Source organism: Nycticebus coucang, chromosome 14 (genome assembly GCF_027406575.1).
Source record: "Nycticebus coucang isolate mNycCou1 chromosome 14, mNycCou1.pri, whole genome shotgun sequence".
NCBI lineage: Eukaryota > Metazoa > Chordata > Mammalia > Primates > Lorisidae > Nycticebus > Nycticebus coucang.
Genome location: NC_069793.1, coordinates 81,570,173 through 81,593,383, shown reverse-complemented (window position 1 = coordinate 81,593,383; position 23,211 = coordinate 81,570,173). Strand labels below are relative to the sequence as shown.

General features: G+C 44.4%; 1 protein-coding gene and 1 pseudogene across 4 annotated transcripts in view; both read left to right on the top strand.

Annotated features, from left to right (window-relative positions):
* Positions 1-23,211, top strand: part of ME3 (malic enzyme 3) — a 290,015-nt gene that overhangs the window by 216,148 nt on the left and 50,656 nt on the right. For all 4 annotated transcript variants that reach the window (XM_053561321.1, XM_053561323.1, XM_053561322.1 and 1 more), the window contains exons 6-7: positions 3,154-3,315; positions 12,971-13,074. In XM_053561321.1, coding sequence (XP_053417296.1) covers positions 3,154-3,315; positions 12,971-13,074 — 266 coding nt within the window. The remainder of the gene's footprint in view (positions 1-3,153; positions 3,316-12,970; positions 13,075-23,211) is intronic.
* Positions 22,460-22,876, top strand: LOC128565081 (alpha-ketoglutarate dehydrogenase component 4-like; annotated as a pseudogene).

Genomic DNA, 23,211 nt, shown 5'->3' with positions numbered 1-23,211 from the left:
CAGTTTGGCCAGAGAAGACCATTTTGTACAGATGCATAGCAGGAAGGTGTAGTATAGTTGTATACAGATGTATAGTTTCAGAAGGTCTGCTGGGTTCGGTGCATTTTGAAGAGAACTCTATTCTATTATCACTAAAAGTTTTTGAGAGTGGGAATGACATTTGCACAATGAAATCTGACATTGGTTGCCAAGAGATATTGGAAGGAACAAAGATGAGAAGCAAACACTCTGGATGTGAAACCTACAGCAACCCACCCACAAGCAGGGTGGGATTGAGAATGGACACTGGGTGGAGGTGACCCATTCTCCTGGAGGAGTCAGGCAGGCAATAGAGTACCTGTGGACATTTCCAGGCTGGAAAAGTGGCACCACAGAGCCCCCCTCACCACCCTCGGGCTGTAGAAATAACACCCTGAAGTAGCTGATTTTCTATTTAACTTTGTATCACTCGCTGTCCCCTGAGCAGAGAAAAGGATTCCAAGAGAATGGAAACCAGTATAAGGAAGCTGTGATTAGGAGAGATGATAGAGAAATGCCCAGAGTTGGGGCATCCAGGGACAGTAGAGGCACAGCCTCCAACGGGGACAGCGATCAAGAGGAAGTCAAATGCAGGCTGCAGAGAGGGTGGTGCCAAGGCAGGCAGGACCCAAAGCCTGACTGGAACCCTGTCCTGCCACCTGCACAGGCAAGGTGACTTGGCAAATCATCTAATCTTTCTAAGATAACTAACATGGAAACACCCAGCCCAGTGCGTGGCATGTCTGATACTTAACAAACATGTGGAGAACAGGAAGGTTTTAGGTTTCAGTTTGCTCACCTGCAAAATTAGGATAACAATCTTAGGCCTGCCTGCCTACCCGGACCACAGGGAGGACCAGTTGAGGTGCAGGCTGTGAGCACTCTCAGCAAAGGTGATAGAGCAGTCTACAGGGGAATATCATGGCTTTCATGGGCCAGTGGCAGTCCCCTCAGATGGCTTTCCAGAAGCAGAAGAGTATTTTTAAGAATCTCTACACCTCTTTCCACCAAAAGGCAGCACCAGCCCATGTGTGCTCTCACCCCTGAAGAGACAGAGGGTAAAGTGAGAAGAAACCGTAGGCCCTTAGGACACTGAGTCAGAGACTCTTCCAGGTCAAGAATGGTTTTTCAGTATAGAAGCAAGAATCTGATATACTCATTTCTAATATCAGGCAGTAGATGATCTAATACAAGGTAGGGGGTAGGGGAATGAGCAAGTAGGGAGAGGGGAGGAGGGAGGGCAATGGGGGGGGGTCCCAGTGTATGGCACACCTCTTGGGGGTGGGACGCAATTGCAAGAAGTACTTTACCTAACAAATGCAATCAATGTAACCTAATCTTTGTACCCTCAATGAATCCCAAATAATTAAAAAAAAAAATGGTTCTTAATCTCCTTATCCCTAGTCCTCAGCATTGCACCTGCATAGATTAAACTAAACCCTATGGTACCCATAGACTCCATGCTTGAGGCCAATCAGGACATTCATAGCTCAAAGCTGATCCAAAGCCAGGTTCCAGTAAAGAGATCAGTGGCCTATAAACTTAACTCATGTAGAGATGAAGGGAGCCAGTGATGGTGAGCGGATTGGGGTGATCTATAAACAACCTCATCATTGCCCCGACAATGTCTCTTTGGCTTGACATTCAAGGCCCTTCCCAATCTGATGCCTCCTGACTTCCCATTCTTTCCTTTCCAGCAACCTTCTTATTCTGATTCCCCATGCACGCCCTATGTCCTCCCACCCCACCAACAGACCTTAACTTCCTTTTGCATCATATGTCTCTGTCCCACTTACACCACAGTCTCCCCTGTCCAAGATATGGTATGTGTGTCCCCTCATCCATGAAGGATTATCTTGCAGGGATAACTCCCCCATCTCCTAATCTTTGCCACTCTTTTTGCTGTCCTGCTGCACTCTGGTTTACCTCCCAAAGTCTTAATCACAAGGTTAGACAATTAAGTTCACAAACTCATACTAGAAAAAGTGCTACATACCTTATTGTTGAATATCACTAGGGTCACCTTTGAAGTCCTCCCTTGGGAAACTGTGCACCAAAGCCAGTATCTAGTCCACCCTGAAAAGCACTTTTGGAACTCTTTTTCTGGAATGGACATCAGTGCTGTTCTCATACAAGGAGTGACAATTAAATTCATAAACTCATCCTAGAAAAAGTGCTTCATACCTCATTGCTAAATATTGCTACAGTCAACATGTGGTTGAGGAGAATACTTCAAAGGTGACCATAGTGATATTCAGCAATGAGGTATGTAACATTTTTTCTAGGATGAGTTCATAAACTTAATTGTCAGACCTCATATGAAGATATGCATTCCATCTCTCTTTTGGCCCTTTAGTTCTTTAAGGACTTGGTCTATGCATACTTGTTTTCATAGACAAGGAAACTGAAGCTCTTTTCCCCAGGATTTGCCACAGTGTCTTATGCAAAGTAGATGCTTCATAAATATGTATTAAATGAATGAATAAATGAATATCCAGTGTAATCATTTAGTTTCCCTGTCAACCCCATCAGCATCTGTTCATTCATAGTAGGTAAGCCTTGAACTTCCACTATGTCTAATACTTGGTGGGTCCCCAAGTATTCTTTGTCAAATGCAAAAGGTAATCCCAGAATAGTTGAAAAACTTCCAATTCTACATGATCCAAGGAGACATCACGAGGAGCTTTGTTTTTTGCAAACTGGATTTATCACAACCCAGGAGCAGGCCAGAGAGTGCTGACATTGCTCCCTGAACACTGGAGTAGCAGCGTGAACACTTGTTTTCCATTTTTCCTTTCATTTTGTCCTGCTCACTGCTTCCTGCCTCTCCACGTCTCCAACTGAGAACATCTGTGCAGTTTCTTTGAGGGAGAGTGACTAGATGTGGCTTCCCTCTAGCTGTTTCTGCAGCCCCCAGCCCAACCTCAGAATGCAGGGCAGGTGTCTTTCTGTCCTCTCCCCACAGCAGGGTTCCTCCCAAACTCCCAAAAGCCACCTGCAGCTGAATGAATGCTTTGGCCTTATCCCAGCCAAGTCAGAGGCATCTAGCTGTCAGGCCTGATGTCATAGCTGCTAATGTGAGCACCTACTCAGGAGGCGCTGGCCCTGACTGATGGTGCCCTGTGTGTCTTTCAGGCTGTGGTGGTGACTGACGGGGAGCGCATCTTGGGCTTGGGGGACCTGGGCTGCTACGGCATGGGTATCCCTGTGGGCAAGCTGGCCCTGTACACGGCATGTGGAGGAGTGAACCCACAGCAGTGCCTCCCTGTCCTGCTGGACGTCGGCACCAACAACAAGGTAATGTGCTACTCAGGCCAGGAGCTCTGAGGTCGGAGGTAGCAGCTGGAGCAGGTGGGGAGCACATTTGTGGGGTGGTTAGACATTTTTTCCTTGGTGTCCCCTTGACCAGGGCACACCACCTACACAGTGTGAACTGGAGGCCCTTCCTCCTCCCTGGTTGCTCACACCCCAGCCCTGTTCTCTTCCCCTTCCCATTTCTGCCCACCCCACCCCCGCCCTCTCCCTCCCACGTGACCCCTGGTGGAGTTTCCTTTGCTCCCTAACCTCCACCCCAGGCAGTTTCCTTTTCCCTTGAGGACACACTCTGACCCTCTAGCCAAGAGGGCAGCCTACTGAAGTCAAAGTGACCACTGGGCTGTGTTTTTTAGCATTTTCAATGGAAGGATTAAAATTTAGAGCACCAGCACCAGGCAGAAGTGTATGAATCAGGCAGATGAGTATCCTGCAAACCCAGGGACAGAAGCTGAGCCAAGCTGGGGTGAGACCCCCTGCAGGATTCCAAGTGGCTTGGGATTTAAGAGCCCAAACCCCAGCCAAGAGTTTGTCTGTTCTGGGCACCACCATGGGGCACAGTGATTGTGGCTGTCTGTGCTTCTCAGCTCTGCGTCTGTGAGTCAGAAAACATAGAAAAGTATTCCTTCTTACTGACATTTAACTTTGAGTCTAAGATTAATGAATGTTCCTCTTTTAAAAATTGAGAAAATAAAAAAACTTGAGAAAATCCAGGGATATTCAGGATAAAATATCAGTCACACAGCAATGCTAATCATTGTTTACATATTAATATATGCCTTTTTTCCCAAAGTACTTATAAAACCAAAATTGCGTTCATATTGCAAACAGTTTTTTTATCCTGCTTTTAAAAAATATAATACCTGTCATGAGTTTTCTCCCAGGTCTTTGATCCTTCTTCTACAACATCATTTTAATAGCTGCCTTGTGTGTCATAATTTACCTAAGAAAACTCCCACAGTTAAACATTTAGATTGTTTCTAGTCTTTTTGCAAATATATATTGTGATCTGATATGCATTTTTTACAGATCAGACTTTGTCCCCATCCTGGGAATTTCCGTATTGAAACAAAATAAATGGTTGTTTTATAGATTCTTGATTTGCATTGTTCAAAAGGCTATACTTATTTGCACTGTCTTGTAGTGATCTCTCTTGAGAAAATTTGCCAAGACTTTTTGAATGATCTTGCTCTTCCCTAGACCTCAGATGTCACCATTCCTAAACAAGAATGAGCAGTATAGCTCCCAGTAAGGAATGATGCTTATCAGTCTTCCTCACAGATTGGATTAAATGAGGAAACACTGGGCAGACCTACTTAAAAGCTGGGAAGTCCTGGATATGGGTGTGAGATAAGGGGGGGCAAGTGGAATGGGAGAAGCACTGGATTGAGAAGCAGGAGCTCTGGTTCCGGCACCACTAAAAATCCAGGTGGGTCGCTGCACTGCTTTAGACTTGATCCCTGTTCAGTACAATGAGGAACTGACCAGAAGTTTACTTAGTGTCTTTCAACCTCTAAAAGCACTTTCCCTCCATGTACCTCCTCACCAACCCAGAGAGCAGAGGCTGGATGGGGCACAACCCTTGCAACTGCTCATTGGACCAGTCCTCAAGTTTTGCTCTGCACAGTGGTCTCCTCCAGGCAGATGTGAGGCTTTTGCTGAAATTGTCCTTCACCCTCAAAGAGTGTATCATTGCAGGTGTGGATGAGCGTAGCAAACTTTTAGTTATTCTTCCCATCCAACAGCTCCTGTTGTGTTCCAACTGGATATAATTGAAACCATCACACCCTTTCCTAAAAGCTGGCCCAAGGCAAGAATTGAAATAGCTTGACTTTGACAGCCTTGCCTTGCCTCCCTTGAGAGGACATCGGTTGTCTAGCAGGTGCATTAGCATCCTTTGTCTTTGAAGGTCCACCTCTCAGCAATGATATACAGAAGTTTAGGGTGGGCCCCAACTTCTGTCATAAACCCACCAGAAAAGATTACTGGAAAATAACAGTGATCATGGGCCAGGCCCTTTTGTTTCACAGACCTTACAATAACCCTGTGAATGGAATTATTGCCTCCCTTTTCTACAGTTGACCAAACTAAGACCCAGAGTGTTTAATTTACCAAGAAAATCTACTAGAAGGCAGGGCCAGAATCCCAACCCAAGTTAGTGCTGCCCTCCTCACACTACACCACTGCCTGGGTCTCTGTTGCTTTGTAAGTAAGAATCATTGCTTGATTTGGGGAATTTTTATTACTAAAATAAATTTAGAACATTATTCAGAATTTTATTAGAAAAAGGAAATGGCATTTCTCCCACAATGCTACATTTGTGCTCCTTTCTAATATTTACCTATGCATATACATAGATATATTAGTACCTAGTTGTAATAATAGTACAATTTTGTTCTAAATGTTTCAGTTTTCTAGTTTTGTGAACACTTTCTCTTTATTTGATGAAAGTTTATTGAATGTTTTATAGTTGTCTGGCACTCTGCTAAGCATAAGGGAAATAAATGAGAGCCAGGTCTGGTAGGATGTTCTAGTTGTCAGTGTTCTAACACTGTCACCTAATTGATCATTTTGATGGGTCATGTGTCTCCTCAAAGTGTCCGCTTTTCCTCCTGGGGCATTAGGCCTGTAGAATCACCTCTTCCTTCTGGATGTGAAAGGGAGAGGATTTCCCTTTACCCCACTCCCTCATGTCAGGGAAGGACCAGAGCATCCCCCAGCTGAGAGGAAGTGAGATGTCCTGACCTGCCCTCCCTACACCATGAGGGTGAGAGAAAGCACTTTTCACCCAGGCCAGTAAAAATAACCAGCTGCTGTTACTGAGCATCTGAAATTTGCCAGGCATAGTTCTAGGCCTTCATGTATTTTATGTCTTTTAATTCTCACAACAGCTGTATGAGATGTTCTCTCCATTTTACAGATGAGGAAAGTAAGGCTGAAATGTGTCAGCTACTTATCTCAGGTTCCGCAGCTCTGGGTGTCAGAGCTGCCTCGCCCGCTGTGGTGCCCTGCTCCGAGGGGTTATGATGGGGAAATGAGGACTGAGAAAGAAGTTGTTTCATGCCGGCAGAATCCATGAACAGTCAGGCCTGAGTTAGAGCAAAATGATGTCCTCACCTCTAGGGAAAGCTGTACCTCCTCTTCAAGAGACCCACCTCAAGAGACTCAGGACCCAAAAATTCAAAGTTATAAAGTGTCAAACATTAGGAAGACAGTGATTTATCCCTTTGCAAATGTCTTTACTATGTGATCTCTTGCACTCTATGAAATCAGTTTGCAAGATGCTCCCCTTAGAAGTCTTAGGGCATTTCCTTTGCCCATAGCAAGCCAAAGCTACAGTAGAGGGAAGCTCAGCCTTGCAAACTTTATCTCACATGTCTGTGCAGGGAGCCTGCTGTTGGGAGGGTTTTTAGTGTCAGAATAACTAGGCCATCTGTGTGTATGACTCCATAAAAACTCCTGAGGCAACAGGAGCTTTAGTCACTGTCAGAGAAAACACCCTTCAGGCTTCCTGTTGATGGAAAACATCTGCTGTCTCTAGCCCTGAAACTTTGAGTCACTTTTACCTGCCAATACTAAGGAGATTTGGAAAAATAAATATGTGGGGTGGTCATCCCACAAAGAAGAAACATCCATGATTAAGTTCCAAGGGGGCAGAGGAAGGGAGCCTCTTCCTGTCATGCAGGGTGCCTGCTCAGCCTTCCATCGTGGCTGTGTGTGAACTAGTTTGTGTATTTTGTTTCATCCACTTGCAGCCAGTCACAGACTAAAGGGAGAAGGATCTTTGACATCCTCTCACTTGACACCTTGTCTGACATGAGAAGAGAGGTCTAGAGCAGAAATGTCTTCCCAAAGGCTTCACTGAAAACCCAGTGCTCTCTGCACTCTATGCCAAGACACTGTGGGCATCCTGGGAGCTTAGTTTAAAGCGGCCCTCCTGAGACTTGGAGGTCTGCTCTTTGCAGAAGTCTTGAGCCTGTACAAACTCACCTCACACTGAGATGCTCTGTGCACCCCTGGAACTAACTCGTAGGCAGAAGAAGCGGAGGCAGGTCTGCTTAGAAGACAAACTTGGGAGAAGATGTTCAATGAGTCTGGGAACACTGCCGTGGTGGTGTTAATGGGTTTCTGAGGAGGCATGGGGTCAGCCCCCAAGCTGGGTGCTGCAGGATTTTTTCTACCTTGCATGATTATCCTACTATTACTAATAAATATTCAGCATTCACCACATGGTGCTTGTGCTCCATACACAGGTGGTCTCTGAGGATGCCCCCCCTACCCCCCCACCAGGGTCTTTGTAGCTTATTCCTGGGCTTAGCCAATTATCCCAAGGAATGAGTGTTAGGCAGGGCTGCCACCCTGAGTGGAATGGTGCCAGGCCCACAGCCTGGACCCAATCCCATGACCCCCCAGACTCCCAGATGCTCTAAGTTAACATCTTAGTGTGTCTGTTGCTACACAAGATAAATATTTTTTTGACCAGGAGGTTGAACTGTCTTCCAGCTTAAATCCAGTGCTCACTGATAGGGCCAGTGAGGAGGAAGAAACCATTTTGTTTCCCATGATATTTTGTCTCCAAGAAAACTTTAGGTAGGCAGAGTTGGGCAAACAGCCATAGATAGCATATTCACCCTCTCACTTCCACAGCAGAGGAGAAAGTTCTGATTCACCCACTTTGGACAAAGATCTTCACCCAAAATTATAGGCATTGACTTATTTCATTCCAAAGGGAAGTTGGTAACTACACATATGTAACAGAAGAGAAGATTTAGTCGTTCAATTAATATTTAAGTGCCAGGCCCCCTAGTGGGCACTAGGGTGTGGAAGTGAGTAAGCCTGGTCTCCATGCCAGGCCGAGCACTAATGTAGAACCCATGGTTTGTGCCCTTCTGTTCACACCAGTGTGTCTTGAGAAGGTCCCTGATCCTTTCCAAGCCTCAAAAATTCATTTGGAAAAGGCTGAACCAAGTGATATCTAAAACCTTCATAGTTCTTAATTTGGCATTTCTTCAGCCCACTCCCTAGATTTAGGCAATTCTTATCTAAAATACTATTCAAGGGCTTACCATGTGCCATGAATATACTAATCCTTATGGAGAAGCACACCAATAAGAAGCACAAAATCCCCTCAGAGAGCTTACATTGTGTGGCAGAGATCACTATTATCCCTACATAACAGAGAGGGGAGATCTGAAGTCAAACACCTTGCCCAGTCACAGAGCTAGTTAAGCGACATAGTCTGAATTCAAACCCAGGTCCATCCGATTCCAGAGCCCAGGACCCCCAGGCATCCTGACCGCAGCCACCGGGCCCAGTGGTGTTCTTTCCTCTACAACACCTTGCCTCCCAACTTTAAGATTTTTCTCCATTGACAGGGTTGCCAGATTTAGCAAATAAAAACCAAATAAAAACATAGGACACTAATCTATATTTTTTGTTATATAAATATAGTTTATATTTATCATTTACATTTCAAATAAACTTTTTAACCTACATATGTTCCATGCAATACTTGGGTCATATTTATACCTTTTTTAAAAAAAAAATTTTTTTTTTAATATTGCCTCTCTGAAATTCAAATTTAACTGGGTGTCCTATATTTATCTGGTAATGTTACCTGCTGGAAACTCTTGCTCTAAACAACATATGAAGAAGTCAGGAGAGAGGAGGGCTGTGAGGAAGGGCTCCAGGACAGTAAATATTCCCACATCTGCTGGCAGGATCAGATGGCAGGACACAAGGTGGAATGAGAGCTTGTTCCAAGCTGTGCCAAGTCAGCCATGAGAGTGCCGCCTACTGCTGTTTCAGAGAAGCCATCTTCACTCCTCCCAAGGAAAATAGAGCTGGATGTGGACACAGCCCTGACTCCATTCTAGCTTTCCCTGCTCCCCAGCCTGGTCTGCAAGATGAGAGCCTGGACCAGCTACTACTGACCTCTTCTAGTGGGCCAGAGATAGGGTGAGGAGCTGCCCCCTGGTTCCCTGGTCTGTACAAGTGACAGGACCTACTTGTCAAATGACTGGATAGAGAGATTGCTATCATGAGACCCAGTGGAAGCAAGGCTCAATCTCAGTTCAGCCACTTTCTAGCTGATGAGCTTGGGCAGTTTATTTAAACCCTTGAACTCCAACTTTCTGTAAAACAGAGATGAGAATAGTTAGACTATTAGAAGCATCAAATGAGGGAATTACTGGAAAGTTCTGTACAGTCATAACAAGCTATTTTTTTAAGGTCATTTTCATATGTAAACTTTTTTCTGCCTCCCTGTGGTTAGTTCTAAAGTATCTGAGCTATAGAACACCTTGTTATAAAAGTAAAATATAAAGATGTTTATATAGTCACCCTATATCTCTACAGTATCTCACTATGGTTGACCTTTTATCTTACTGCAGATAACTAACTTAGAAAATCTCAAAATTCCCCAGTACCACCAGAGAATTTGATTATAGGAAAAGTATAGATAACATTGAGAAATTCACTCTATACTGCTAGATGCATCAAATTTGTAACTTGGCAACACTGCAAATTACAACCTACGATGGCCCTTTTTAATCTCTGTAAGAACTAGAAAAGTGAATATTTTCTGAAAAGGCCAAGAGGTACATTATTCTTAACCATTTTGTATATGCCCTTCCAATTTTTGTTCGTGTGTGTGTTTCAGATAGTTATAATTATAATATCTATGAAATTTTGTATCTGGATTTTTTAACTTTAAATAATCTCATATACATTTGTCCAGGCAACTGCATGGTTTTAAAAACCATCAATTTTAATGACCACCTCAGTGTCCTTTGAGTTGTTATATCACTGTTTACCATTCCCCCATGCTGGATTTTTGCTACATTTAAATGGCTTTTAGATGGTTACACTGAAGGTGGCAGATGGAAGGGTAGGCACCAAATTACGTGCCTTTAATCCACTTTCATCCTTTATTTCCCTTCTGCGCACACGCACGTACACACACACTCAGTCTACCTCTACTGGGGAAGAATCTTAAATATTCAAGTTTCAAGGATATTTAATCCAGAGGATGAGGAGAGTGAGAGAAGGAGATCAGGACCCACCTTGTTTCTCGGTGTAGACCTGTGGTACCTTGGACAAAGTATGCAAACCATGTAGACTCAGGATTGGGGGAGAGGGGCTGGGAAGGCAGCTATTTCTTGTTCTTCTCTGTCTCCTACACCTTTCCCCCAACCACCTCCTGAAGTGATATGAAAACAGTGTGGACCTAGAGCAGTGCCTTTCAAAACAAAAGAATCCATTCTTGTTGATGTGCAGGAGAGCCACCTATGCCACACAGTTGAGTGGTTGAGACCGTAGACTCTGGAGCCAGACAGCCTGTGTTTGAACCCTGACTCTTGCCCTTATCAGCCCAGGGTTTGGAGCAGGTTGCTTAACCTTCCTGTGTCATGTTGCCTCATTTGTGGCTTTTTCTAAACACACCTTTCTCATTTGTAAAATGGAGAGAATAATGAGACCTGCCCCTGAGGTCCTCCAAGGGTACAGATGTATGAGAGAGTTACTGGGGAAACATCTGTGAAGAATGAAGGGGAAGGAGCGTGAGTCAGAGGTCGGTGGGGCCCTCATACTGCAGTCTGGGTCAGACATGTGTGAATGGAGGGAGGGAAGGAGGGAGGGAAGGAGCAAGGATTGAGCAAGAGCAGTGCAGCCCTGGGAGAGTTTCTACAGGCCCAGGGAAGTCCCTGCGTAAAGGCTGCCTGGGTGGCAGCTCAGATGGGCAGGAAGGGCCTCCTCCCCTCCCCAGCCATGCTCAGTCATTAAACAGCTGGACAGAGTGTGGCAGCTGACATACATCCACCAGCTGCCCTCCCTCAGCAGCTTCCCTTAAGAAGATGACCTCATGGGGTTCATCGAAGTACATCAGGCAGTAACAGCAGCATGTGCCACAGAGGAAGCACCATGAAATTTAAAACTGCTACCATTCTTTTATGGCAAATGTTATAATTCACAAAGCTCTTTCACATAGTTGGTTTCACTTGATCACCACAATCAACCCATATTTTATGCCCATTTGAAAGATGAGAAGAAGGTTCCTAGAGGTCATATGATTTGCCTAAAATCACACAGCTTGTCAGTGGTGCAGGTAAGACAGGACTCTAAGCCCCTTAAGGGTAGGTCCATGTCGCTTTTATCTTTGTGTGACACAGTAGCAGTTCAAATAGAGATGAAGATAGCACAAAACCTTGTCCACGAGGGGCTTATATTTTTGGCGAGTTAGACATGACAATAAATTACTACGGGAGCACTTAATCCATGCAATTTCTTCCCATTTTCTGAACACACCTTGTACTTTTTCCTCCTCTTGCCTCTATCCCAAATCTTTTTTTGTGGTGACTTCTCAGCCTGGAACTCAGCCCACCTGCTGATATCTGCCCATCTTCTAATGCCTAATCATGTTCTCCATGACACAATTCCAGCAGTACCCCTGAGGGGAATGATTCGCTCCTCTGTGCTGCCATGTGCTCCACTTGGCTCCAAAGCAATGTCACTGTGCCCTGCAGGAAAGCGAGTTAGTTTACTCACCAGCCCCCTGCAATAGACTGTGAGTACCTTGAAGGCAGCAGCCATTTCTTACTCATATACATACTCCCTACAGGGCCCAGTGTCAGCAGTACCATGTCATCGATGCATGTGTCCTGCATGAATGAGTCTACAGATTGTATAGGAGTCAGCCAGTAGACATAGTTGTTCAGACCATGTGACAGCTGTGATGGAAAGAACTGCAGGAGGCAGAGTGGAGGGGGCCCAGCACAGGCTGGGTGGCTAAGTGGGCCTCTTTCCTGAACTGAAATTTGTGGTTGTATCATTCTATCTTTGTGTTCCCCAGGGCCCAGCACAGTGTGAGGCACATGGTAAGTATTCAGCAAGATGGAAGGAAGGAAGGAAGGAAGGAAGGAAGGAAGGAAGGAAGGAAGGAAGGAAGGAAGGAAGGAAGGAAGGAAGGAAGGAAGGAAGGAAGGAAGATGGAGGGAGGGAGGAAGAGAAGAGAGAAGGTAGGAAGAAAGGGAGGAAGGGAGGGAGGGAAGAAGAGAGGAAGGAAGGAAGGGTGGGTTTTCTATTATAATTTGAGTCCAGATCAGAAACTTTAGATGAGACCCACTGCATCAATCCAGATGCCGCCTAACATCAGGTATAGTGATTCTCAAACAGGGACAATTTCCCCTCAAGAATAACTTTTGCAATGTCTGAAAACATTTTTGATGGTAACAACCAGGAGTGCTACTGTCTCCTAGTGATTAGAGGACAGAGATCATGATAATATCCTACAGTAAGCAGGACAGAATTATCCAAGCCAAAATGCCAATAGTGCCACTATTGAGAAACCCAGAAATAGCCCCAGAGCCTGCTCTAGGGGTTGGAAGACTGTCTCTGAGATAGTCAAAGCTTCTTTGGTTCCTAACATGAGGACGACTTGGAGTCTGCCTTCAGTCAGTGGCTTGGTCCCCAGACCCTTCCGGAGATGACACTGGCAGGGTATGGGGGATCTAGCCAGCTTCCTTCTCCCTTCTCCCCTCCCACCCCCCTTGTTCTTCTCCTTGAACCTCGACACCTGCTGAGGGAAAAAAACAATGCAGGAAGACCAGGAGCAGCCTCTGTAAATGAGTGCTGTCTATTCCAGGAGCTGCTCAGAGACCCTCTGTACATCGGCCTGAAACACCAGCGCGTGCGCGGGAAGGAGTACGATGACTTGCTGGACGAGTTCATGCAGGCTGTGACAGACAAGTAAGTGGGTCAGTCAGGCCCTTTTGAAAGAGGGCTGTCCAGGGATTCCATGACTGAAGTCAACCCTGGTTTTGACAGATACACAAGAGGGAGTAGGTGTGTGCTGGAGAATGGACTCATTCTCGGGGAAGATCTTTGGGACCAGAGAAGGAAAGGAGGGGAGAGGCCTGATAGCTAAAACCTCTGTGATCTGGAGTAGGTTAGGTGTCCCCTGGTCACACGAAGGCAGCCCCCTTAGCCTGAGCTGTTTAGGGTTCTGGGCATAAGTAGTAATGTAGGGGGCAGAGGAAAGATATGTGCCCTTCTGACCAAATGCCTTTAGAAGGCATCTTGGTTTAGGGTTTTCACATGAAAGCTATAACCCAGTTACAATATAAGAATAGGGGGAAGGAGGAAAGGGAGGGGAGGGAGGGGGGAGGTGGGTAGAGGGAAGGGGATTGGTGGGATTACACCAGCGGTGCATCTTACAAGGGTATATGTCAAACTTGGTGAACAGTCTGTGAAGCTAGTGAATGATGCCCCATGATCATATCAATGTACACAGCTATGATTTAATAAAACACACACACACACACACACACACAAAGGAATCCCCTGAAGCCATTATATTATATTAACACACAAATTTCCTGGTTTACGCTTCATTATTAGGGAATCCGTGGGGATCAGCCCCATCAGTCCCATAATAGCTTCTTTACCCAGATATTCTCAGGTATGGTGTTGCTTCTTCTCTTGGTGCTGATAGATTTCCATTTTTCCTGGTTCCTTCCATTTTGTATTTAGAATGCAAGAGCTGTGTAAACCAGGGTGGGTAGGCTATCTTTAGATACTGGTTTGCAGTATCATTTATAGGAAGTGTTGAAATCAGGTTCTGCATGTTCCTCATACCTATAGGTCTTCCAGTAAATAGTACAGTGTCTTGTACATTACATGTGCTTAATAAATATTAATATACTATATAGTTAAGGCCACCTTGACCAAGAAAAGTAAAAAATATACGTGTTGGTACTAGAAGATATTAAGAAACATAATACTATAATTTCGGATATTGATTTAAGTATCTTACAGAAGTGGGTATGTCCTGGGAGCAAATCTAAGATATCATGACCATCGACTTTACTAGTTCTCTTGTATTTACCACGTATGCATGTCTCATCTACTCCATTTTATTATTTAAATTTTCTCTTTATAAATTTGATATTACTAATCCAATAATAAAAGGTAGATACTTTATATTTAAAAAAAAAAATAGAAGGCAGCTTGGCACATTTACCAGCATTTTCCACCTTGACTGAGGATGACAAAGTATTAATGAGCCACTGTAGCAGATTGCACAGGCTCTGGGCCTGCAAGATTTATGAGGCACCATCTCTTCACTGGAGTGCACAATATTAGCAGCTTCTGCCTTCCTTGTCAGTCCCATCTGTGTGCCATTGTGGCCACCCACTCACACTGTGGTGGCTGGCATGCAGCTGACATGGAGTCCTGTAACAGCCTCCACCCACCCAGTTTAGTCTGAGAGGCAAGCTGCTCAAGCCAGAGACAAAGTAGGTCCCCTTCCCACTTGAAAACCTACAGCCTTTTTAAAAAATATATATGGAAGCACAGCCTCATTCCAGCATGCCCAGGCTGGAGCACGGTGGCATGATCATAGATCACTACGGCCTCAAACTCCTGAGTTCAAGTGATCCTCCTGGCCTCAGCCTCCCGAGTAGGTGGTGTGAGCCACTGCACCCAGCCCAACCTTTCTGGCTTCCCTGAGAGCATGCAGCTTTGGCGAAGCTTGTCTGCCCACTCCTGGCAAAGTGCTCCCTTGCCTGAGCTCAGCCAATTAACCCACAGTAGCAGGGTAGAGAGGGCTGCTCTGGTCTCTACGGCCCTCAGAGTTTCATTGTGGGTGGGGGGGATCTTGAGATTGGGCAAACTGTATTTGACCTTAGACCCTGTAATTTCCAGGTGTATGACCTTGGGCAGGTTATTAACCCCTTCTGAGTCTCCTTATCTGGTTTCCTTATCTGGAGATAAAAGTGTTTTTCTGTTGTTGTGCTTTGTTTTTTTAAGATGAAGGAAAGATAATATTGTGGTTAATTGAGATAGGAATGATTCTGTAAAAACTAAGAATTTAATGATGGGATGGGGGTAAAAGTTCTTGAGTAATCAAGAGGGCACTGGAGGGCTTAGTCTTAAGAGCACAGAAACTCATCCACATAGAAAGGGAGGGCAGAGCACTGGGCACAGATGGGGCAGATAGGGAAGTGGGATTGTGCAGGGGTCCCATTTGCTGGAAGACAAGGTCATAAATGGAGAGTGAGGATGGGGAAGGTTTAAAGATGGAGAAGGACTGGGTGCAGCTACTCAGGAGTTTTAGCTTGGGCAACATAGCAAGAGCAAGACCTCATCTCCTAAAAAAAGCAAAGAATGGAGAGGTGTGACCTAATTATCTAGGAGAATGGGGGAATGGCCAGACCAGGCAACTGGTCTCTGGGCAGTTCTCTGAGACCCCTTGAGGTTACTGGTCATGAATTTAACTTAGGCCAGTTGAGCTGTTTCTTATTTTCTCTAGCTGGGCTCAACTGTCTGGGTGCAGGGCAGAAGAGGCAGAGAATAGGAGGTAATCTGGGCTTGGGATTTTTGCAAGGCAAGAGAGAAAGGGGAAGAGAAAGGAGTTAAGAGTGTATCCAAAGGAATGGTTATAATTGTATCATAAGGTCTAGGCTGGAGAAGAAGGAACTTGAGGATGTGATGGAGGGAAGTGGCAAGGGACAGTGAAAAGATGGTAGGATCAATGGATGCTAAGTCTTGGTGAAGTTTAAGAATTACTGAGCGGAATACTAGGTGAAATGAGCTGGAAAGAACAGAGGTGATAATCAGAAAGTTATGTATTAGCAGTTGAAATTATAGAAGTGATGCTACTATTGGGATATGGCCATCAAAGAAGCTGTCTCAGGGGTCCTCTGCATTAACAGAAGCCATTTGGATACCACATTCAGTTCAGATGAATGATACACTGAGGGTTATATAAATTGCCTAAAATACTTTGGGAGAACACTAGCCGTGATAGTGAGTGCACGTAGAGGGATGCCTGGCAGAGGGAAGACTCACAACTGTCCATATCAGAGATGTGGCACTACTGCTAGACATCTGAAAGCTGTTCTTTCACAGAAAGATTGGACTTACTTCTCTATATGCACATGGAGAAGAATCTCTGGTAGAATGGCAAAGAAGACAGTTTTTAGCTCAAAACAAATCAGAGCTATCCCATAAGGCAATGGACTCTCTGTGGGAATGAGTTCCCTATCACAGAAGGAGATCCAAAATTGGTTACATGGCTTATTGGTGTTCACATCAGAGGAGGGAATTCAAGTACAGATGTTCTTTAACTGCCTTCCCACCCAGTGTTCCTTTCTGACCTCTTAGAAACCCTGTGTGGCTGGTCAAGATGGGTATTATTATTCCCATTTTATGAAAGACAAAACTGATATCCAGGCAGGCTAAGACATCTGTCTCAGGTCACAAATTTCATGGGAGGACTGCAAGCTGAACCCAAGTCTACTGATCCTAAGTCTACTGACTCTGAGTGTAGACTGCTGTCTGCAATGCTGAGTCACCAGTGGATGAAAAGAGAAGGGAATGAAATTGGCCTTGAGAGCCCATTACTTTTCTTCCTGTTTCCAGGGCTCACTGCTTATCTAATGAGTCAGTAGTCATTCCATGATTCCCCAGAGAGAAGTCTTGCTATTGCATGGAAAGGTTAAGTAAACTAGAATGTAAGAGGCTCTTCAAATTATCATCAAAATCAGTTCACAGTTTCACAGACACACACACATTCACACACATCCCACAGTCCAGGGGAGGACCTTTGAGGAGGAGTGTGCATCAGCCATCAGGAATTTATCCTTAAACAGAGAAATGATGGATTGATGGTTGGTTGTTTTGACTTTCTAATAAGCTGAAGCAGATGTTTCTGTGGATACTGTAGGTGGGGAATGAGCTGGTTTCCCCAGGCACTCCTGGGAATACAGTAACCCCAAGATGGAATGCCCAGCCTGAAGGTGAGTCAGGAGCTCCAAAGTTAAACACAATGTATTTTAAGAAAGAACCTTGGGAAATGGTGACTCCTGCCTTCAACATCCTCATCTCAGTCCAAACATCCTGCTAATAAAAAAGCTCTGCCTTCTTGCCTCTACTCCTAATCAGGATTTTTTGGCCTGAAATAAACTCACTATGGCTCAGTTCCTGTCCTGGAGGTTGGCCACTAAGGAGGACTCACCAGGACAGAGGAACCTCCATTTAAGTCTGTGAACCACAGCAATAGAGAGCTGGGAGTATCCTCCTCAAAGCTGAGACAAAAATCTGATGTTCCCAATGGCAAGGGATGGTCATTTCTTTCTTCCTGCTCTTTCCCTACCGTTCAGTGGGACCCAGACATTGCACCTGAACACCACATTCTGGTATGACAAACTGTCCCCGATGTCCTCATTTACATTTTCCATTCCTGTTACTTACAGTGGAATGGATGAGAATCTGTTTTAAGTTTGCACCTGGAGCCCTAGCTCTGTCTCATAATGGGCCTGGATGGTCAGAAATTTGACATCAGCAGTAGCCTCAGCTGTTAGGCAGGCCAGGAAAGGAAGCCACCTCCTTTTTTGCTAGCTCCCCAAACCCTAATACGGGGATTCTTAAGCTGGTAAGATAAGAGTGCTAAGAAAGAAGGAAAATAAATAAAGAAATCTTACTTTTAAAAAAAGGCATCTAGGGCCATGCCTGTGGCTCAAGGAGCCGGGCGCTAGCCCCATATGCTGGAGGTGGTGGGTTCAAACCCAGCCCTTGCCACAAAAAAAAAAAAGGCATCTACCTTTTAGCTCTAGGGAAATTTCTTATTATTTGAGTTTGAGCCTTTCTTTTCATCTCTTCTCTCCCCCTTGTCCTCTCTCTCTCTCTCTCCTCTCACACACACACACACACACCCCTAAAGTTCACACTATACTGGAAGTGACAATTTCACTATTAGTGCTCTTCGTAGAAAGTTCTAGTTTTCAGAGAAACCCAGACAGCCCTGGGCCTCTGATATCTGGAGTCAGGCCCACACCTTAACGCTACCCTCAAAATTTGATGCGAGCCCCTTCCCTGTCAGAGCTGACCCCATGTGCTCCAGCAAGCCTTCTCTGTGTCACTTTAGCCTAAGTGGAACGCCCTCATTTCATCTGCCCTCTGTTCCTCATTCCACTTACTTCTGCCCTTATATTGGGGGAGAGAGTGCCTGTAAAGATTTCTGTCCAAATATATATACTAACAAGATAACTATGTCTACTGTGTCCTAATCAGATTGACAGGGGACAAAGGAATTGGTACTTGTCAGGCCTTTGTTCATAGCAGAGCACCAAAGTTAAAGCTAGAAACCAAAAGGTAAGATTCCAAGACTGTTCACTGCCCCTTGGTCTGTGTTGTAAAGGCCTACATCCCCCTGTTTCTATTGCTGTGCAACAAAGGACCCCCAATTTTAGTGACATATCATTTTCTTTGTTTTTTTTGTTTGTTTGTTTGTTTTGTGATTTTTTGGCCGGGGCTGGGTTTGAACCCGCCACCTCCGGCATATGGGACCGGCGCCCTACTCTTGAGCCACAGGCGCCGCCGCATTTTCTTTGTTTTTGATTTTTGGAAGCTGAGCTGACCAGCTGAGTGGTTCTTCTGATGATCTGGCCAGTGTTCACACAAGTAGCTGCTTTCAGCTAGCAGATTACTGGGAATAGCTTCTGCTAAGTGGTTCTTCTGTAGGTTTTCCCAGTGGTCATGCATATGCCTGCTTTTAACCTGCCTGGGCTCCTCTCTCTTCACAGTGTCTCAAGGTCTCTCCCTCTTCACATGGCCTCTCTGTGCAGTCTCTTCTTTTAACAAGATAGCTGAACATTTGCCATAGCAGTCCAGGGCTTCTAACAACAGAAAAATGGAAGTTGTCAGGCCTACTTATGGGTAAGACCTGGAACTGGCACAGTATAGCCACATTATACCAGTTAAACAATCACAGGTCCATACTGAATCCCAAAAGGAAAGATAACACAAGGATATAAATACTGGGAGTCCTGGCACATTGGGGGCCACCAGTGTAATAGAGTACCACAGCCCGTCCAGCCTGGGGGAGACAAGGAATGAGGCAATTAGTCTTATAGGAGTATGTGCTCTGGAAATGCAAGAAGGGCTGTGAAAAAGAATTACAGTTACACATACATGCATGTAAGTAGGAAAATGTGACATATAAAATCAATGGGCATTCTTATCTAGTACCTGCTGTGTACCAAACAGTGAGCTGGGGAGTCCACAGAGAATAAAAAGTCCTGCTCTCAAAGAGTTTTACAAAGACATTTCTTGTATATCTACTGGAATTTAGATAAAATGATTCTCTAAGCCTTGTTAGCCTCTGAGTTTCTATGTAAGTCTTAGAAGAGTTTTAGGGTGGAAATATAAAGTTGGGAGTTGCTGACCCATGGACAGTATTAATATCAAGGGAATGTTTGCGTTTACCTAGGGAGAGCACAAGGAAAGAGAAGAGAATATGATTACCACCATTTTTTGAAATGTGCCCTGTAGATAACTGCAAGTCAAAGTGCTCAGTAAAATTTGGGATTAGACTAGGGTATTGTTGGTAAGAATGGCAGAGAGCATAAAAGGTTTCATTCCTTGCTTAGGACTCTCAGTCCTCTCCAGGTTTAAGAGGGAGGAATGCCATGATTGATTAGCAATGTCTGCCCTGGTCAGGGAATGAGGAATGGCAGCCCATGTGCTGTGCTGTGCACATCTTGGATCTGTGAGGTACCTATGGCCCAAGCATCTGTGACTCTGTGAGCACCCACACTGGCTGTTGCCCCTACAGCTCTACTGAGGGGCAAGTCAGAGGCTAAGGAAGCCTCTGTGTTCAGGATATTTCAAGAACTAAACAAAGACTATCTATTTCTGTCTACATGAAACTGCAGCTGCTGCCTCTAAGTTACAAAAACATGCAGAAATACGCTCCCTTGGGTATACCGTACCCCCTCCTCCATCCTCAGTCCACTCTGAAACAAAGCTGTGGATCAAATAAAAGTAGGCATGCTAATATTGACTTATGGTTTCCAAATCTGGCTTTGCTTCTGAATCACCAGGAGAGCTTATCAAGAATATAGGCAGCTGTAGCAGGCCTGGCTTCAGAGCTGGCATCTGTATTTTTGAAGCATTCCTAAGGATTCTGATAGAGTTGCACAAAGATTGAAGGGAGAAACTCTAATGGACCACTTCCCCAGAGGAAGCATCTTTTTATAGTACCTAACTTCCCACACTTTCAGAGTCAGCTTAGAGCCTGATGTGAAGGTATAAGACACTTCCCACAAGTTTTATTAGCAGGGACCTACATATGGTAAGACCCTGCATGTTTTCTGAGCTCATTCTGCCATGAAGGACCATCTTGACAATACAAGCTGCTCTGACTGCTTCCTTCTAGTCTGGAAATGTCCCATGCATGCTGTGCCTGCTGATTCTGCTGGAATCCCCTTTTGCGCTGAGGAATCTAAGCTGTTTTCATGTTTGGCATGATTGCATTTCCACATGTGGGGGAACACAAACTTCTGGGCACCCTGGCCCTAAAGAGACACAGTGGGCAGTAATCGGGCCTGCCTTTCCCTAAATAGGCATGTGCACAGGCCTGAGTCCCTGCCTTGGACTTGACTTCATGATAGCTAATGAGCTTGGAAGAGGGAGACACATTAGTTAGTCAAAGACAGTGGTGACTGCCTTGTTTAGTGAATTTCTTCTAAAAAGCTTCCTGTGGAGTACAGAAAGTCATATCACTCCCCCCTCAATAAAAGTATCTATTTTATTAAATTTGACTTTTCAAACTGGAAAGGGTAAATTTGTCTTACAAAGGGACACTTTTCGCGGCAAATAATCAGGGACAGTAAGTACTGCTACTGAACTCTGGGCACTGAGCTTTATTTTTATCACTGACCTAAGAAAACCCATCACAGAAGCGTCCAGAAAGCAAGCAGCAGCACAAACAAATAATGTATCTTACTGTGCATTTCCAGGGCTTCTGAATAATGACTACACACCCAGCACTCTACTAGGTACTGTAATGAGACACAAAAGAAATAAAAGACACGATTGTGTCCTCAAGAACCATACAGTCCTTCAGAGAAGATAACGTTTTTGAAAAGGAAAGTATTACAGAAGAATTATGTACTCAATTGTTTGATGTTGACTTTCATTTAATGGAAATTCAAGGAAAGGAGCAATCAAGGATGATTGGGAAGAGATGGAAATTATACAAATTTGAGGACTTGAAGGAAGCAGCCAGAGAAAGAATGATGTTTCATATAGAAGGACTTGTCATGAGAAAAGCAAGAACACAGGAAAGGCAAACAGTATATAAAAGATACTGGAAAAATGGCTTGGAAGAGATTGTTTATGGGTTCAAAATAAGGTTAAGTAAGAATGGAACAGCCTACGTGTTATTATTCAGCTTTCTCCAGAGAAACAGAACCAAGAGGATAAAGGACGGATGGATAAAAAGATAGATGAGGGATTTATTGTGGAAATTGACTGATGTGATTATAGAGGCCAAGAAGTCCCACAATATACCATCCTCAAGGTGGAGAACCTGGGAAGCTGGAGGCAAAGCTCAGCTCAAATTTGAAGGCTTGAGAAACTAGGAGTCCACTGGTGCAAGTCCTGGATAAAAAGCCCAGAGCACCTGGATTTCTCACATGCAGAGCAGGAAAAGATGGGTGTTTCAACTCCAAAAGAGAAAGGAATTCACCTTCCCTCTGCCTTTTGTTCTATCCAGGCCCTCAACCAATTGATGGTGCCTGTCTATATTGGGTGAGAGAAGATCATGCTTATTCAATCCACTAATTCAAATGCCAGTCTCTTATTAAAAATATAGATATTCTCCAAAATCATGCATTATCCACTATCTGGGTATCCCTTAACCTAGGAAAGATTATGCCTAAAATTAACTACCACAGTATGATAGGCCTCAAAACCCATGCAGAAGATCATAGTTATGAGAGCTCAAAAGTGAAAAGAACTTTATTCATCTAATGCAGTGGTTTTTCATCCAAACTTCCCTGATTCCCAGGGCTCCACTGAACCTCATTAAGTGTGCTGGAAATCAAACATGTTCCACCAACTATAAAAGATTGTTTTTCGAATTCTTCTGCTAAAAATGTTAGACAACTGCCAATCCAAAAAATACCTTACATCAGATTAGTTGCAGTAAGCATTAGGGAGACATGGTAAGTTCTTAAGTAATAAAAATATTGCATTAAAATTGACAGGATATGGAAGGATATTAAAGGAAGAACCTATAGCAATGCCCTAATTCAAATTCTACCTTCCCTAGGAAATCTATCCTGGCCAGCCTGGCCTGAAACTCTTCCACTATTTGTAATCCTATAGGTTGTATAATTAGTCATCTACTACATTATGATATCACTTCCATAACAGTCTAGCACTTCTATTTAAATCTTTTTGTGGCTTGGTGGTCATGATGGGCAGCAAGATGGGTTCTGCTAGCAGGATTATCCAGGTAGTCAATCCACACACTCCATTAATAAGGTTCCCTAACAGAAAAGACAGTCCTTGTATCGGAACCTTTGAGATCAGCAAGGCTGCCATCTCATTCTTCTATAATTTCCCAGCACTCTAAAGAAAGTAAATGACCAGATTTCCTGATCCATCAGGGTCCACCAGACACAGCAGAAATAATAATAATAAAAAAAAAACCTTACCTCAGAAATATAGAAGGAAACTTGTGTCTTAAGAAAAAATTAAATTTATCTGGGCGGCGCCTGTGGCTCAGTCGGTAAGGCGCCGGCCCCATATGCCGAGGGTGGCGGGTTTGAACCCGGCCCCAGCCAAACTGCAACCAAAAAATAGCCGAGCATTGTGGCGGGCGCCTGTAGTCCCAGCTGCTCGGGAGGCTGAGGCAAGAGAATCGCTTAAGCCCAGGAGTTGGAGGTTGCTGTGAGCTGTGTGAAACCACGGCACTCTACCGAGGGCCATAAAGTGAGACTCTGTCTCTACAAAAAAAAAAAAAAAATTAAATTTATCCAATGTGAAGGTCCAGAATAATGATCATGGCTGCTGTTTGTCATCAGACAAAATAAA